This window comes from Anolis carolinensis, chromosome 4, assembly GCF_035594765.1.
Source record: "Anolis carolinensis isolate JA03-04 chromosome 4, rAnoCar3.1.pri, whole genome shotgun sequence".
In the NCBI taxonomy this organism is placed as follows: Eukaryota; Metazoa; Chordata; class Lepidosauria; order Squamata; family Dactyloidae; genus Anolis; species Anolis carolinensis.
Genome location: NC_085844.1, coordinates 234909729 through 234927028, shown reverse-complemented (window position 1 = coordinate 234927028; position 17300 = coordinate 234909729). Strand labels below are relative to the sequence as shown.

Sequence of the window (17300 nt, the reverse complement as noted above, 5' to 3'; positions counted from 1 at the left end):
GGTTTCATGTAGATGTTGAAAAGCATGGGGGACAGAATGGAACCTTGCGGGACCTCACAGGTCAATGGCCAGGGGTCCAAGCAGGTGTCCCTCAGCTTCACCAACTGGGAACGGCCTTCCAAGAAGGACCGGAGCCACTGGAGTGCAGTACCCCTGAGATCCATCCCAGTAAGCCATCCCAGAAGGATACCATGGTTGATGGTATTGAAAGCTGCTGAGACGTCCAGGAGAACCAGAAGGGACACACTCCCCCTATCTAGCTCTCTGCGGAGGTCATCCACCAAGGTGACCAAAGCTGTCTCAGTACCGTGTCCAGGCCTGAAACCAGACTGCGAATGGTCTAGAAAATCAGTATCATCCAAGAATCCCTGGAACTGAGAAGCAGCCACCCGCTCAAATACCTTGCCCAAGAAAGGGAGGTTGGAGATCAGAAAGGGAGGTTGGAGATCTAATTCTTACTACTGTATCAAGAATTTTTCCTACTGTTTAGATTGAAACCTTTTTTATTGTAATCTTATTCAGTTGGTTTGCGTTCTAGTTCCTGGGACAACAAAACCCAAACTCAATTCACCTTCTATGGCAACACCAAATTTTTGGAAAAGGAGAAGGGAACTGGCTATAGAAACCAATCTTGCACCTGTTAATAGTGACCAAAAAGATGTTCTCATATGAAGATTTGGGGAAGAGAAAAAATTGGTAGTGAGGGAGGTGCTAAGGAGGATTCTGTGAGTAGCAGAAGGCACTGGAGGGGGAAAACACTACATATTATTTAGAACCAGAGTTTGGAACGTTTTGGACAATCATTCCCAGAATTTTTGAACCAACATGGGAGCAATCCAATTTCCTGAATGGCCAATTGATTTAAATGCCTACTGAATGTATTTTATGTTTCAGTCTTTGATGCATGACCATACCAACAATTAAGACATGGACTCAGAAGCAAATGAAATTACACGTCTGAAGTTGTTTTGCTGTTGTTGTGTACCTTCAAGTGGTTTCCAATGTATGGCAACCTTAACTCAAACCTATCATTGGTTTCACCACTATTATATACTCTGCTCGAAGTTGCAATTTTCCCCTACAGTTCGGGGAAATATTGGACTCTGTGAACAGGGCATCCAGAACCTTGTAATGTTTGGTAGGAAAGCCTGTTTTTCTAGAATATGTTGCTGCTCAAAGTTCTTAGCAGAATGAACACTACCTCTTGAAGTCGGGGGTAGCAAACCATTCTTCTCTTAAGGGCTGCATTTGGGAGTGACAGCATGCAAGAAAGAAAACAATGGTGTGGATAGAGCTATACCAGAAGAGGTGTCCGGTCATTCCTTCTTTTTCCCTCATCTGCGCAAAACACACCGCCTTTTATTTTCTTCTGTGTCATTCAGATATTACCTTCTCTCTCTTTCTCCTCCTCTTCCTCCTCTTTGCTCAACAAACTTCACACTCTAAAATTGCCACATCCTAGGATTTCTTGGGAAGATTGGTTCAGATGGTGTTTGCTTTGCCTTTCTTTGAGGTTGAGAGAGTATGACTTGAGGCTACCCTGTCTCCTCTTTTTTTCTCTGTTTTCTTGTTCATGAATATAAAAAGGTAAAGGTTTCCCTTGCTGTTAAGTCCAGTCATGTCTAACTCTGGGGGCTGGTGCTCATCTCCATTTCTAAGCCAAAGAGCCGGCGTTGTCTATAGACACCTCCAAGGTCATGTGGCCGGCATGACTGCATGGAGCGCCATTACCTTTCCGCCGGAGTGGTACCTATTGATCTGCTCACATTAGCATGTTTTCAAACTGCTAGGTTGGCAGAAGTTGGAGCTAATAGTGGGAGCTCACCCCACTCCCTGGATTTGAACCTGGGACCTTTTGGTCTGCAAGTTCAGCAGCTCAGTGCTTTAACACACTTTGCCACCGGGCTCTGTGAATATACAATAAGAAATTATGACAGCTACTGTTTACCTTGTTGGTTGCAAGCAGGCACAGGAAGTACAACTAGTGCAGAATCCCATTGATTCGCAGTTCAAGCTTTATTGCATTGTTTATTACAAACAAGCTGTTTCAACTCAACATTGTCAGATGTCTTTGATTGTATTCCCAATCCTCCCAGCAAACCAGAAGAATAGAAGGGAATTCGAGGCTGGATGGACATAAAAATATTTTGTGAAAAGCTGTTCCTTTCTCAGAAACTTTGTAAACTGAGCTATGTGCATTGTGGCAGTTCCCAAAGCCCAACTCAGGATAAATCCTCTCTGTGAGGCAAGATTACAGAAATACAACATACAGTTATATACATGGAGTGTCAGTTTTGTCTATACCAGAATCCAAGGCAAGATACAACAAGCACACGTGGGTGGGGAGGATCAAGAACTGTTAAGATCATGCTGTGACATAAACTAACAATGTTGGTATCAAGATATTTCACTATCTAGATTAATTTAAATTACTCCCTATCAAACCACAAGCTGGCTCTGCTTCAACATTTCCATGTTAGTCTTTTTTTCCACCAGGGAGGAAAATGATTTTTCAGAAATGATATGATTACAATTGCTGAAGAAATCTTCTCACTGAGTTTTATAGTTCTTAGCTGTCCGTTGAATCAGACCTATTTAGGGGGAGAGAAATCTGATTTGGTTGCAATATTTATTTGTAATCTATCCCTTATTATCCCAGTTACCATGTCCATTTTCATCATGACCTTCTGGGCAGAGCTCGGAAAAGTTACTGTTTTTGGACTATGTGAATTGTATGCTGACAGGAAATATTTTGGGAATCAGAGCCCCAAAAACTAATGTTTTCAAGCTCTAGTCTTAGGCAAGTGAAACTTTTTCTGTAGGGTTGCTGATATATTTACCATGATCTTACTAGAACTTGCTGTAAGGTGGTCTCTGCTCAGCTCCTTTATTCAGAGTAATAGTTATTCAGATGTTTCGAAACAAGTACTAATGGCTCAAGAAAAGCTAAACTTGGGGTGGCGAAATTTAAAAGGAACTGGTGGGCATTTTCACTTGAGAGGAGGAGGAAGAGAAGGAGAAGAAGGAGACAAAGGAGAAGGGGGCAGGTTTTATTTGAGACCTTAACAGGAGAACAGCTCCTCATCCTTTTTTTACAACAGGAGTGAGAAGGTATTTGGCCCTTCCAGGAGTTACAGTACATCACTCCTTGCAAATGGAAGAGAAATACCTGAAGGTTACTTTTTAATATAGGTTTGTTTTTGTTTTTTTCTGAAATAATATGTACATGGATGGGTGTGGCGCACCTTGTTTTAGAGAATTGCAGCCTTCAGGTTATGGGTTTTTGGTTTGTTTTTTTTTTGTTTTTTTTAAAGAAATGACTTCTTGTTTGGTGGTAACTTTATTTCATAAATAGCCTCTAGTGCTGGAAAAATGTCTGCTTAATTCCTACCCCTAACAGATATCAGGGCTCTGAATTTATTTACCTGAATCTTTGCAGAGCAATCAGCAGTACAGAGCTCCATGGTGTAATGATCTGGCTCTTGAGGAAAGGTTTGGTGATGGATTGTAGAAGGGCTAGTGCTGGCTGGCTTCTTAGCCACAGTGAGGCAACCGCCTCAGGCAGTGGATACTGGAAGACAGTAGAAGCCATCTCCATCACTTTTTTCACCCCTCTCATTTCTTAACAGAATGTCCAGTACGCAGATATATCCCCTCCAGTTTCTTTTATAGCTGGCAAGTTACTGTTGGTTTTCATCCCTGAACTGCACAAGTCTCTGTGTCATCAAGTTTCCAGTCCTCAATGAGCAGCTAGGCTAGAGACAGAGCTAAGCTAAGGGATTTCTTTCCCCACATTCTTATGCATGTTTTCCCAAAAGGGCTTTGTCTTTCCTCCTCCTGCTAGCCACTGTCTCCTCTCCACCTTTGATGGTGTAGTAATGGAATACTATTAGGGAACTTCCTTTTAAAGTTTTATTGTCCTTGGCTGGCCATGTGGCCATTTGCCATTTTTTCGGTCTTCTGGTTTTCTATATATCTATGAGGATGTACATTTTGTCGCTCTCTAGGCAAAATGTAGCTGCATGGACTTTTTACCCCTTTACCTCTTTAAAAGATGAGATTTAGTAAGCTAGTTAGCTCCAAGACCTTTTCTATCAAGAATGTATTTCTTTTGCCTCAGTAAATATTTTTGAACCTAAAGTTCTGACTCTGCAATCCTAAACCATCCAGAGGAATAGAAGCTTACCCTAGTTCACCGCACATAAGTTTTTTTCTGGTTATGAAGTTTACTTCTGGTACTCTGTTGTATTTATGGCAGAATCACCCCAACTAGGGGTTATTTTGAGCCTAACAGGTCAGATTCTCCAACAGTTACCAGACTTTGTTGGCAAAGAAGACCAAAAACCTTGTAAAACTACAACTCCTGTGACTCAAAGCTATGGGTTCCTAGGCATTGTAGTTTGGTGAGACACCAGTATTCTGGCAGGGAAGTCTTGTAAAATTACAACTCCCATGATTCCATGGCATTGAGCCATGGCAGTTGCAATGGTGTCAAGTTGCATTAGTTCTACAGTATAGATCAGGGGTCCCCAAACTAAGGCCCGGGGGCCGGATGCGGCCCATCGAAGCCATTTATCTGGCCCCCATGGCACAAGGGCAGAAGGGGGTTGGGCTAAATGACCCAAGGGGGGGTCTCCTCTTCTCTTACAACCATTAATATTATTATTATTATTATTATTATTATTATTATTATTATTTGAAACACAACAAGATGAGTCCACAGCAGACACTCTGCTGGCTGTTGTACTGGATCATATTCCGGACACTTCCCAAGTGTCTAGGACTGTGTGATGTATCGGCGAATAATATGTGCAGGTCCCAGCAAAGTGGCCTTCTGCAGCTGGCAGGTGGGGATTTTGTCAGCGCCGATTGTGTTTAAGTGCAGGCCAAGGTCTTTAGGCACTGCACCCAGTGTGCCGATCACCACTGGGACCACCTTGACTGGCTTGTGCCAGAGTCTTTGTAATTCGATCTTTAAATCCTCATATCATGTCAGCTTTTCCAGTTGTTTCTCCTCAATCTTGCTGTCGCCTGGGTTTGCAACATCAGCAATCCATACTTTCTTTTTTAACACGATTGTGAGGTCAGGAGTATTGTGTTCCAAAACCCTGTATTATTATTATTATTATTATAAAGTGGGGAGGCAAGATTAACTAATTTACGACCTGGAATGAGGAAGTGCCGTCAGTGTGGATGATGAAGCAGCTGCTCCCCCCTGTGGCCAGAATCGAACATCCCCTCAGAAGAAGGTTAACTTGCCTCTGCGTGTCTCTCTCTGTCTCTGTTTGATGTGTTTATGGGCATTGAATGTTTGCCCTATGTGTGTTATAATGTGATCCGCCCTGAGTCCCCTTCGGGGTGAGAAGGGCGGAATATAAATACTGTAAATAAATAAATAAATAAATTATTATTAACATTGAGGCTTGGGTGGCCATCTGTCAGGGATGCTTTGCTTGTGCTTTTGGTTCACAGAGGCAGAAGGGGGTTGGACTAAATGGCCCAAGGGGTCTCTTCCAACCCTCTTTATTATTATTACTATTATTATTATTATTAACATTGAGTCTGGGTGGCCATCTGTCAGGGGTGCTTTGCTTGTGCTTTCGGTGCACAAAGTCAGAAGGGCATTGGATTCAATGGCCCAAAGAGTCTCTTCCAACCCTCTTTTTATTATTGTTGTTATTGTTGTTTTGTTATTATTATTAATTATTATTATTGCTTGGTGGCCAACTATAGTCCGGCCCTCCAATGGTCCGAAGGATCGTGAACTGGCCCCCTGTTTAAAAAGTTTGGGGACCCCTGGTGTAGATGCACCCCAAAAACTCGAGACTAGAGTTCGAATCCCCACTCAGCCATAGAAACTCCCTGGCTGACCTTGAGCGGAAGGCTCATGCAACCCTCCTCTCTAAACAAATTCTGCTTTAAAATCCCAGCCACAAGTCTTGAATGTGGACAACAAATCCAAAGAAAAAGAGCAGGGCCAGTGACCAAGAGAATATGAACCCACAAAATAACAGCGTTCTGATGGGTAGAAAGGATTTACAGGGTCTCAAATTCTGGACCTTGGAATTTTGGCCTCCGAACGGGTTTTTTTTTGGAGCAGGTTGTATCTACACTGTAAAACTAATGCAGTTTGGCATAACTTTAACTGCAATGTCTCAATGCCACGGAATCATGGGAGTGATCTTCAGCCTTCTCTGCCAAGGAGTGCTAGGTACCTCACCAAACTGCAACTGCAAGGATTCTATAGCACTGGCAGTTAAAGTGGCGTCAAACTGCAGTAATTCCACAATGTAGATGCGCCCTTAGACGAGTAAAGACCTATCTATATCTATCTATTCCGACCGTCAAGTGTCCGTCTCTCTCTCTCTCTCTCTCTCTCTCTCTCCCCCCCCCCCCCCCCCCCCCCCCCAATGCGCTGGATATTGCAATTTGTTGGCGCTGGTGTGTTTGTGTTTAAACGATGTATGTTTTCACCTGGTTTTAATGTCTTTAGTGTTTTAACTTTTGCATCTCGCGGTGGTGTTGTGTGCCGTTAGGGCGACAATCCCGCGCCCTTTGTGAGCAGAGCTTGTCTTTCAGTTATTCCTGACTTCATGGCGACCCGAAGGTGAACTTATCTTGCGGTTTTCCCGGCGATAATAGCTATAACCATCATCATCATCATTCTAGAAGAACACGGTCGAGGCAGATCTTCGAGGCAAGAGCTTCTGCCACTTCTCCTCCCTCTTTGGATTTCCTTAGGATACTACTGAAGACCTGAGAAGAAAGACCCAAGAGAAGAAGAGCAACGAGAAGACCTCCTTTGCCAGCGGAGTCGAAGCTGTTTGAATTCTTTCCCCGCTAGGAACGAGTCGAGGGGTCGTGGGGGATCCTTCTTCCTCCTTTGGATTTCTTTGAGACTCTTTGGGAAACCGAGGATGGTAACAATAACAACAGCCATAGACTTTCCTCTTCCAGGAGTGTGTTGAGCCATCCTCCTTTGAACCCTCCTCCCACCACAAAGGAGTGGAGGGATCGTGGGACATCTCCCGATCTCCCAGGCAAGAATGTGTGTGTCTGTCTCCCTTTGGAGACTTCTGGAGATCGAGGAGGGACAACAGCAACAACAGGCACAATCCTTCCCTTGCGACGAGCAAGTTGGGAGATCCTCCAGTCTCCCAGGCAAGGACTTGTGCGTGATGTGTTTCTGCGTTTCACTCTCTGGGTTTCCTTGGGACGCTTTTGGAGACCGAAGAGAATAACAACAACAACAATAATACAGTAAAACTATAAGAGGAACAACAACAACAGGCACCACCTCTTTTCCCAGGGCTGTGTTGAGACTGTTTGAACTCTTCTCCCTCCAGGAACGAGTGGAGGGATCGCGGAAGATCCCCGTGTGTGTCTGTTGCGCGTGTTTGTGTCTCCTCCTCCTCCTCGCTCCCCCTCCTTCATTCCCTCCCTCCCTCCCTTTGGATTTCCTTGGGACGGGACACTTTTGGAGAGAGAGGGCGAGGGACCCGCCTCGCTCCGCCCCTGTCCCGCCTCGCCTGGTTGCTTTGGCGGAGAGCAGCCTCCTCCTCCTCCTCTTCCTCCTCCTCCTGGCTCGCTGGCTCTCTCTGCACCGGCTCCAAGAGCCCTTCGGACTCACTCGGCGGCATCCTTCCCCGGCGAGGGACTCGCTCTCGCACCCTCCGTTGCTCTGGATGGCTCCTGCGGCGGACTGAGCCCGCTCCTGCTCTGTCTGGATCATGGGCGAGCGGGGCGAGTGAGTCCCTCGGTGGCGGCGGCGGCGGCGGGCGCTGCTCCTGGCTGCTGCCTCTCGGTGCGGTTGCGCCTTCGCCTTGGCCCGGCTGGGTGGGCTTTCGGCGGGGCGCCGGCGATGCTGCTGGGGGTGCTGGTGCTGTGGGCGGCCCTGGAGCTGCGCGCCTCCGCCGCCGCCGCCTCCTCCTTGGCCGACTTCACCTTGGAGCACGAGGTCCACTCCAGCTTCATCCACCGGCGGCTGCGGAGCCAGGAGCGGCGCGAGATGCAGCGGGAGATCCTCTCCATCCTGGGCCTGCCCCACCGGCCCCGGCCCCACCTGCACGGGAAGCACAACGCCGCCCCGCTCTTCATGCTGGACCTCTACAACGCCATGGCCGGCGGCGGGGCCGAGGAGGAGGCGGCGGCCGTGGGGCTGGTGGGCGAGGGCGGCCCCGAGGCGGGCGGGCTGGAGGGCTACTCCTACCCCTACAAGCCCCTCTTCAGCACCCAGGCCCCCCCGCTGGCCAGCCTCCAGGACAGCAACTTCCTCACCGAGGCAGACATGGTCATGAGCTTCGTCAACATGGGTGAGTTCTGCCACCCCACGCTTGATTCATTGCGTTTCTGCGCCAGGGGGCACCTACGAACTACACTGCAGAGCAGGCATGGGCAAACTTCGGCCCTCCCTTCAGGTGCTTTGGACTTCAGCACCCATAATTCCCAACAGCCCGTAGGAGCTGAAGTCCAAAACACCTGGAGGGAGGGCTGGAGTGTGCCCATGCCTGCTGTGGAGTGAAGGCCTCCTTCTCTGCCCAAGAGTGCAGGGGCCTCACCAAATCCCAAAAAGCCAAAGTGTAGTTTGACATCACTTAGTGGGGCAGAATTCAAAACGAGATAATAATAATAATAATAATAATAATAATAATAATAATAATAATAATAAAAACTTTATTTATACCCCACCACCATCTCCCCGTGGGGACTCGGGGGCGGCTCACAATGTTACAAAAGTAACAGCGCAAATACATAAACAATACACACAGTTTAAAACACAAGAAGATGATAAAACAGAAGTTAAAACAAAGGTTTATACAACAGTAATAATATCAATAGTAATAATATCAAACAACCACCAATGCAATTCAGTCAACTTCAAAGGTGGGGGGGACTATAGCAGCAATATAAGATAAGATCATTAGATTAAAATATCCCAATGAAAGGAACCTAATAACATTCAAAATAGAATTATAATGAGGCTGGTCATCCAATAGCTGTCTCTCCAAAGGCCAGCCCAAACATCCATGTTTTCAATTGTTTCTTAAAGGATGGTAGGGAGGGCGCCAACCTAATCTCACTGGGGAGGGAGTTCCAGAGCCGAGGGGCCACGGCCGAGAAGGCCCTCTCTCTCGTCCCCACAGATTAACAGATTAGAGAGATGGGCCAAAACAAACATATTGTATATACATATAATATTGATAGTAATATTGTAATGTAAATACAGTGTAATACTCAATGTGTTGTCGAAGGCTTTCATGGCTGGGATCACAGGGTTGTTGTATGTTTTCCGGGCTGTATGGCCATGTTCTAGAAGTATTCTTTCCTGACGTTTCGCCCACATCTATGGCAGGCATCCTCAGAGGTTGTGAGGTCCTCACAACCTCTGAGGATGAACATGGCCATACAGCCTGGAAAACATACAACAACCCCACAATGTAATACTAATACAGGTCCTCACAACCTCTGAGGATGAACATGGCCATACAGCCTGGAAAATATACAACAACCCCACAATGTAATACTAATAAGAATACATTTCAATCATTGTATTTTATATATGACCTGTAATATTACTGATAATATTGCAGTATAGTAGTATAGTACAATATAGCAATCTATACTAATACTGTGTTATGCTAATAATGTAATATATTAATAATAATAAATAATAAACTTTATTTTTGTATCCCGCCCCATCTCCCCGAAGGGACTCGGGGCGGCTCACAACAGGGACAAACCCGAAACAACAACAAAACATATTTGACAAAAACTTAAAACATTCCAATGATACACAAAATAAAATGGGCAATACATTAAAATCCAAGCAGATAAAATCAGAGTAATTAAAAGCAAACCAGTGGGGACAAGTTTCATAAAGTGCTGTATCATGGAAATGAGTAACAGTGATAAAGTGCCATATGCTTTTAAAACATAGAGACATATTCTAATGACAGCTCTATTGGGCCTATTCATTCAAACACGCTCTGGAACAAGCATGTTTTCAATTCCCTGCAGAAAATGGGCAGGGAAGAAGCTAACCTGATCTCCTTAGGGAGAGAGTTCCAGAGCCGGGGGGCCACTGCCGAGAAGGCCCTCTCCCTCATGCCCACCAGCCGCATTTGAGACAAAGGCGGGAGCGAGAGGAGGCCCCCCCCCCCGGATGATCTTAGGGTTCGCGTTGGTTCGTAGGAGAGGAGGCGATCACGGAGATAGGCAGGTCCTGAACTGTTTAAGGCTTTATAGGTAATAACCTGCACCTTGAATTGGGCCCGGAAACTTATCGGTATGTACTTGTAAGCCACTCCCAGTCCCTTTCAGAGTGAGAAGGGTGGGATATAAATATCATAAATAAATAAATAATAAACTGAAGTTCAACAGAGACAAATGCAAGATACTCCACTTAGGCAGAAAAAAATGAAATGCACAGATACAGAATGGGGGATGCTTGGTTCGATAGCAGAATGGGTGCAAAAGATCTTGGAGTCCTCTTGAACAACAAGATAAACATGAGCCAACTATGCAAAAAAGCCAATGGAGTTTTGACCTGCATAAATAGGAGTCTAGTGTCTAGATCCAGGGAAGTCAATCTACCCTTCTATTTTGTATTGGTCAAATCACACCTGGAATACTATGTCCAATTCTGGGCACCATAGTTTAAAAGGGACAGTGACAATCTGGAATGTGTCCAGAGGAGGATGACTAAAATGATCAAGGGTCTGGAGAACAAGCCCTATGAGGAGAGGCTTAAAGAGCTGGGCATGTTTAGCCTGCAGAAGAGAAGGCTGAGATCAAGATGTGAGGGGAAGTCATAGGGAGGAGGGTGCAAGCTTGTTTTATGCTGCCCTGGAAACTAGGACACGGAACAACGGCCCCAAATTACAGGAAAGGAAATTCCATTTGAACATTAGGAAGAACTTCCTAACTGTGAGAACTCTTTAGCAGTGGGACTCTGCCCTGGAGTGTGGTGAAGGCTCCTTTGGAGGCTTTTAAACAGAGGCTGGATGGCCATCTGTCGGGGGTGCTTTGAATGCAATTTTCCTGGACTGGATGGCTCACGAGGTCTCTTCCAATTGTATGATTCTGTGTAAAAGTACAGCTTCCCTGATTCCCTATCATTAACCATGGCAGTTTGGGTGCATCTTTCATGCGAAGTTAGAAGGATCTGGGTGCCAGTGCCAATGCTTGTCACCTTTAGGTGCCCATGACTCTGGTAAATCTCACTGGGGTGGAAATCTGCCTTGGGGTCCTAGTAGGCAGTATTACCTATTGATTCTGGTGGTGGCTGGAAGCCATTTTCCAAAGTGCCCCCAGTGCAGTGCTGCTCTGGGGCATTGTAGGACATTAAAATGATCCAGAAGAATAGGATTTGCTGGAGGATGATTTGCTTTGGAACCTGGAGCTGACTCTGCTTCAGCTTTGCTTTTGTACTGGATACCAGTCGACCTAGTGGTATGAATTATGTGATAGCTGTATTATTCTTCTACTTCTGTGCTATCGCTTGAGCTCCACCACTACACCTAGAAGTAGCACATAGTGCTTTCAAAACAACCACCAGATTTGAAACCCCTTTGTGGGTGTGGCACAACCTGGTGCAGGAAGGTTTGATACAAATCTCTTCAAATGATCTCTCTCTCTTTTCTAAACTTATTTTACTTTTTGAACTCATCTATCCCGCTACCAGTCGTTTGGATAGCAGAGTGATTGCCCAGGTTCATAGTACGCTGTCCTCATGTGTGTGTATGTGGTGTTTTGTTCAAATATCTGTGGATCTAGGTCCTTATACACTGCAGGAACCGCTATTAAAATCAAATAGTGGATCTTCGGAGTGGTGATGGGACAAGTCAAGAGGAAGGGATGTTGCCTTTGTAAATCTAATGTGAGCCATTAAGGATTGTTCTGGGATCATTCAGCCTTTCCATATGATCTTGAATGGTTTTTTCCTAGTTCTGGGTCTTGTCCTTTTCTGTATATTTGTGTCTTCCCTTGCAAGTGTCCCATATTCTCCAAAACTGAGGCATTTCTTCAGTGTGAGAACCATTAATTTAGTATCCACCCAGTCAAGTTAAGCCATTTTAAAGTATGTAACTTTCCTTAGGAGCAATTACAGGCCAGCCACCTGCAATACCTCAAGAGTCAGAGGTCTTGACTACCACTGTCCCTAACTTGTCTTTAGGACCCTGTAGAATTGACAACAATATGCTCAGTTTAAAGCTTTCAGTTCAGTGTATGCTAATGCCAAAATTTGTGCTGTTTTCTTTGGCATATCAATACATAGGAGTGGGATATGTCATAAGTTAACTTGATAAAAAACAAAGCAGTTAAACTTCAGCAACTTTGACCCATTGGGAACCATAATTGCAGCAAGCAGCATATGTGCTTGAACCCTTCTTCAGTGGTTAAGACTTACAAATCATGTGGACAATTTATTATTTTTTGCAAGTGATAAAACCTAGATTGTGGGTTGATTATAAAATTATTACAGTTGGAAATGGTGATTCAAAATGGCAGGCGTCTCCTAAAAAATGTAATGTGTACAAAAATTGCATGTGTCTTAGAGAGGAGTGTGTTGACTGATTTCGTCCAGAAAAGAGACCTACACATACAGTGAAAGTGATAGATCACCACCTCTGTCTCAAGAGTTTTTAAAATTAGAGAAAGTTCTGTTTGCAGTTGTTTTGATGAGCCATGCGGTATTGTTTATCATAACTTAATGAATCCAAATTAGTGTGATCTTATGGAAATACCCAGGACTTGTTCAGATATGTTTGTTATGTGATGAAATTGTTTCTCATCCCAATCCATTTCATTCTCTCTGTACAGCCTTTTGAACAAGAATACTCCAGTGTGCATTTTTGTTGTAGCAGTTATATGCCATAAGTCTATTCCAACCTGTCATCACTCCCCATGTATGGTTTTTTTTTTTTGGGGGGGGGGCAAGATTTGTTCATCCTGCAGCATGTAACTCATGAAGTGGCTTAGAAATCCTTTGAATGATTGCAGTGTTGATGCAGCAGGTGGTGAAAGGCATCCTAGCTGGATCCAAAGGTATTTTAGTTGGATCAATGGGGAAGTTCCTAATAAGTGGGTTATGGGATTGTGCTCTTAATGACTCCCAAAAGGCCCTCCAAATAAATCCTCATTTGCTGCCCTTTTCTAATGAGCTGAGTCTGGGTTGCCAGTTTGTGCTCTCTTGATGAGCACATGTGGATGGGTTTATGCAAATGAGATGAAACTTGTCACTTTTCAGCTTGCGGTTGGCTGAGCTTTTTTAATGGGATGCCGTCTTCCAATGGGGATTGCTCTTTGTTTGCTGTGGGTCTGCACAAACTTGGCTGGATGCGAGAACACTCTCAGGGGCAAACATTCTATTTTAAATATATAATTATAGGTGCTAGTTTTTCTGTATCTGTTTTTAGCCTGCATCACGTGTGCTGCTGAAAACCACCGCATGTACAGATTGGATGTCTGTGAATCCAGGCCAAATCCGAACAGAAGTTCAGGGAAAGAAAAAGTGAGAGCTTGAAAACCAGTCCCCTTTCCCCCAGTGTAATTTGGTCTAAACCAGAAGGGTTTCTTAAGGAGCCTGAAGAGACACACCCTTTGAATATGAATATGGTACAAATGATAGCCTGACTCATGTTCACTACTGCAATATGAACTGTGTGTCACGAGTATCCTAATGGGGAGCAAGGAATGTTAATTACCCAAATGGTGGTTTTGGATGGCTCAAAGGGATAGTTGCTAAACTGTGAAGGGTTTAAGGACAAGTCCTTCATTTCTGAATGACAATTTAAAAACTGGTATTGGATGAGGACTCATATGTATTGATATGTGGGTGAGTGCCAAGAGGGCGGGTTGGGGGGGGGGATGTTCCTCTAAAACTCCGCATTGAACCCAGAATTGGCACAAAGATTATTTTGCTCTGTTTCTTACAGGGATTCTGGTTAGCTAGTTGTGTAGCCATAAAAGCTTGCCACTCTACATGTGACATAATTTATGCATCAGCCAGGTTTGCAGATTATTCCTTCAATCTTGTCTATGAGATAGAAAGTGTCACTGGTGACAGGTATACTGGTCTCTCATTTCTATGGGGCTAAATTTTACACCAGGAAAAGTGCCTCCTACAACTCCTTTTTACTGCCCTACAATTCCTCCACAACACTTCTAAAGCCCCCAGATCATCTCAATTTAAATTGTGGAGAGTGAAAATCAAGCCACAATAAAACTGCTTAAAAACTGAGGATTGCATTTTCCTTAAAAAATTACCCTCCCCAAGGAACGATACATACACACCCGAGTTTGGATCCCATGCCAGCTGTTCTCCTTTACTTAACAAAGAACCATTGCAGGTGTTCATTGTAAAACATTCTCATAAAGTCCCTTCACTCCTAAAACAGGAATCAGAACAATATTGTCTCTCAGAAGCTTCTCTTGAAAGGTTTCTGATACAGAGAGCCCTGGTAGTTGAAAAAAAAGAAAAATGTTAAAACTTGAAATAAAATACCAAGATTATACGTAATACTATTACAAAGAATTTGCCCACCCATTCCCACCTGTGTGCATTGGCTGGGATCCTGTTAGTGACATGCATACACTTAAGTGCACTTTATGCTTGGATATGTCTCTTTTGTGTGTGTGTGTGTTTGTGGTTTTGGGGGTGGCTGATATTCTCTTTTCCCCTCTGTAATGACCAGTCTCCCAGGAATCATCATTGTGTCATAGTGCCCTAAAACCAGAGGCAGGTGGATGATATCATTTGCTAAGATTTGGGCCAAGGTGCTCTCAGTCGATGTCTAGCTATTGGATATAACCAGGTATTTTTCAGATTCTCTTCTTTTTTTCCATTAGTCACGAGATGGCCACTCAGGGGATGTTGCAGAAAAACCTTGAGTCCTATGGGTGATGAGTGGGGAACAAGATCCACCTGCAAATCTCTTATGCTGTTCTGAGCAGTCAGCTCTTAGCCATTAACCTTTTGTGAAGCAAAAAACAAGCAACATTCATGCATTGAAAGCCCCTTTCTCAGTTTCCAACCACTTTCCTGGATAAAAATCTCTTTGCCTACCAAAAACAGGACAGGAAAGTACCCCTTCTCTGAGCTTTCTTTAGTAGTGAGTTCTACAGTCTAGTAGCAACCATTGAAAAGGCCATTTTCTGAATCCATGCTGATCCTGCCTCCTGATGTGGCAGGACTAAGATAGGTCTGGGTAGGTCTGTAAAAGACCTTTCCTCCAGGGGTTTTGTAGGTCATAATCGGTATTTGATCTGTCCTGGAAACAAACTGGAGACAGATTGTGACCATGTTCAATCCAGTGCTGTTACAGCCTCTTTTAAGGTGTTTCCTTCTCAATATGGGGAGGTGGTGGCGATGGACCATGTTTCTAAAACACAGAAGAAAGCTCAGAAGAGTAGCAGAAGTAATAAAACTCAATCCACGCTCTTAAAGCTCTTTCCTAAACATTGGCATCAAGTTGGTTTGACTTATGAGGACTCCATGAATGAGAGACCTCCAAGACACCTGTCATTAAAGTCACTGCTCAGGTCATATTGACTCAAGTCTATGGATTCTTTTAGCCAATCCACCTATGATGCAATCTTCCTACCCCTTTAGTAAGCATTATAGTCTTTTCTAATAATTTCATGCTGTGAGCAAGTATAATGCCTCAGGTTGATTTTTTTTTTTTTACTTCTGGGGGAATGTTCAGTCCTGATAGGATGCATTTATTGGCTGTGTTTACTGCCAATTAAATCCTAATGTGTTTGTGGCCAATGCAGAGAGGATTTCAGCCTTTGTGGTGGTTCATATACATGTTTCCTGCTTGGTGACTGCTGCATCAAGTGGTCGACATATTGCTCTTGCAGGAAGACTAATCTGCATCAAAAGAAGAGCAATCAATACAGGCATGTGTGCTCATTTTCATTTGTTAAATGGAGTATTTTAACCCTGTTTCTTCCTTTGATATCATACCTGGCTATATCACTGATGATCCCATTAACATGATTACAGAGAGATCTTATGGATTACTTTTAAGATTTGTTGCATATTGCTATTGTATCTGGTAACAGTCATTATCTGTGGCCAGTGTATGCAAAGATTTGGTCAAATTTTTGCTGGTCTGAACTTATTTGGACTCTAGGAAGGGGCTGTGAGTTTGAATCTTCCACCTTACTGAAAAGAGTTCCTTGAATGTAGAAAAATAATATGTTGGGGATGCTACTCCTGATGTGCTTTTGAAGTGCAGCAAGGTTTTTTTCATGGGAGGGTATTCAAATCTCCCCCGCCTTGGCTTGTCTCAGGAAAAGCTATTACATTTGATTGTATGCTTTAAGAAATCATGCTTCTATTGTACTTGCCTGCTGTTAGCATGGGCAGTCATTAGTAAGTTGATAGGCAAGATCCAATAGTTTTAACATAGACAGGTGGAACTATTAGCAACAAGGCACTTCTGAGAGTTTTGTCTGTATGGTTTTGTTCCCTTGTCAACAGTGCATGCCAGGACGAGTTTAAGAAACGACATAGATCTATAATAGCTTTCTTCATCCTTGTGCACACCTTTCATCCCATTATAGCCGCTGTTCTTTCATCTTTGTGGCACAAAGGCTGGCTTGTTTATAGACATCTTAATGAATTAGACTGGTTGCTAGCCAGACTCTATAGTCAAGTACAGCACCTGCTTTTGGACATATGGATTTCAATTGATGGTGAAAATGGGAAGATCTATTGTGGGGCAAATGTTCCTCCCCTTGTCTTCAAAAATGAAGGCTTTCTATAGTGAACTTTTAAAATTGCAGCCTGTATTAAATTGTGTGCTTTGGGTCTGTAAGAGATACCCTTGTGGGCATTGTGTTTCACAGGTCGGGTTTTGTTACATAAGTCAAACAAATGCAGCAAGGAAGTGTTATTAGTGCTAGAAAATGCATTGCAATGAGGAAGTGTCATTGTGCCAAGAAGGACGTTTGTAATGGCATATTTGTTTGCTTTAAAAAAAAAACTGAATTAACAAACTACAGAAAATCATTAAAAATGCAAACCTCAAGAATTGCAACAGATGAGTACAAATTAATTGATTGAAAGGCAGTTTCCTGCCAGGTGTTGCTCTCTCTTTTGTCTGCCTGGCTGTTGGGAACAGGAGAATGAGTTTTTTTCAGGGAGGTGCTAGTTGGGTGTGCTCTGAAGGGATGGGGGAAAAGATCTAAAAGATTTTACATTTGAAACAAATGACCCTTTATGAAAAGAAACAGAGTGGCATTGTAAGTTGCAAAGAAGCAATGAAAGGCAAAGAACAAGTGCATGATAC

The 17300-nt window shown here is 43.9% G+C and overlaps 1 protein-coding gene across 2 annotated transcripts in view; it reads left to right on the top strand.

Annotated features, from left to right (window-relative positions):
* Nucleotides 1-7739: 7739 nt before the first annotated feature.
* The window catches only part of bmp7 (bone morphogenetic protein 7), a 93236-nt gene continuing 83675 nt past the window's right edge, over nt 7740-17300 (top strand). For both annotated transcript variants that reach the window (XM_003223739.4, XM_008115241.3), the window contains exon 1: nt 7740-8312. In XM_003223739.4, the coding sequence (XP_003223787.1) occupies nt 7862-8312 (451 nt within the window). In that variant the 5' untranslated portion in view covers nt 7740-7861. The remainder of the gene's footprint in view (nt 8313-17300) is intronic.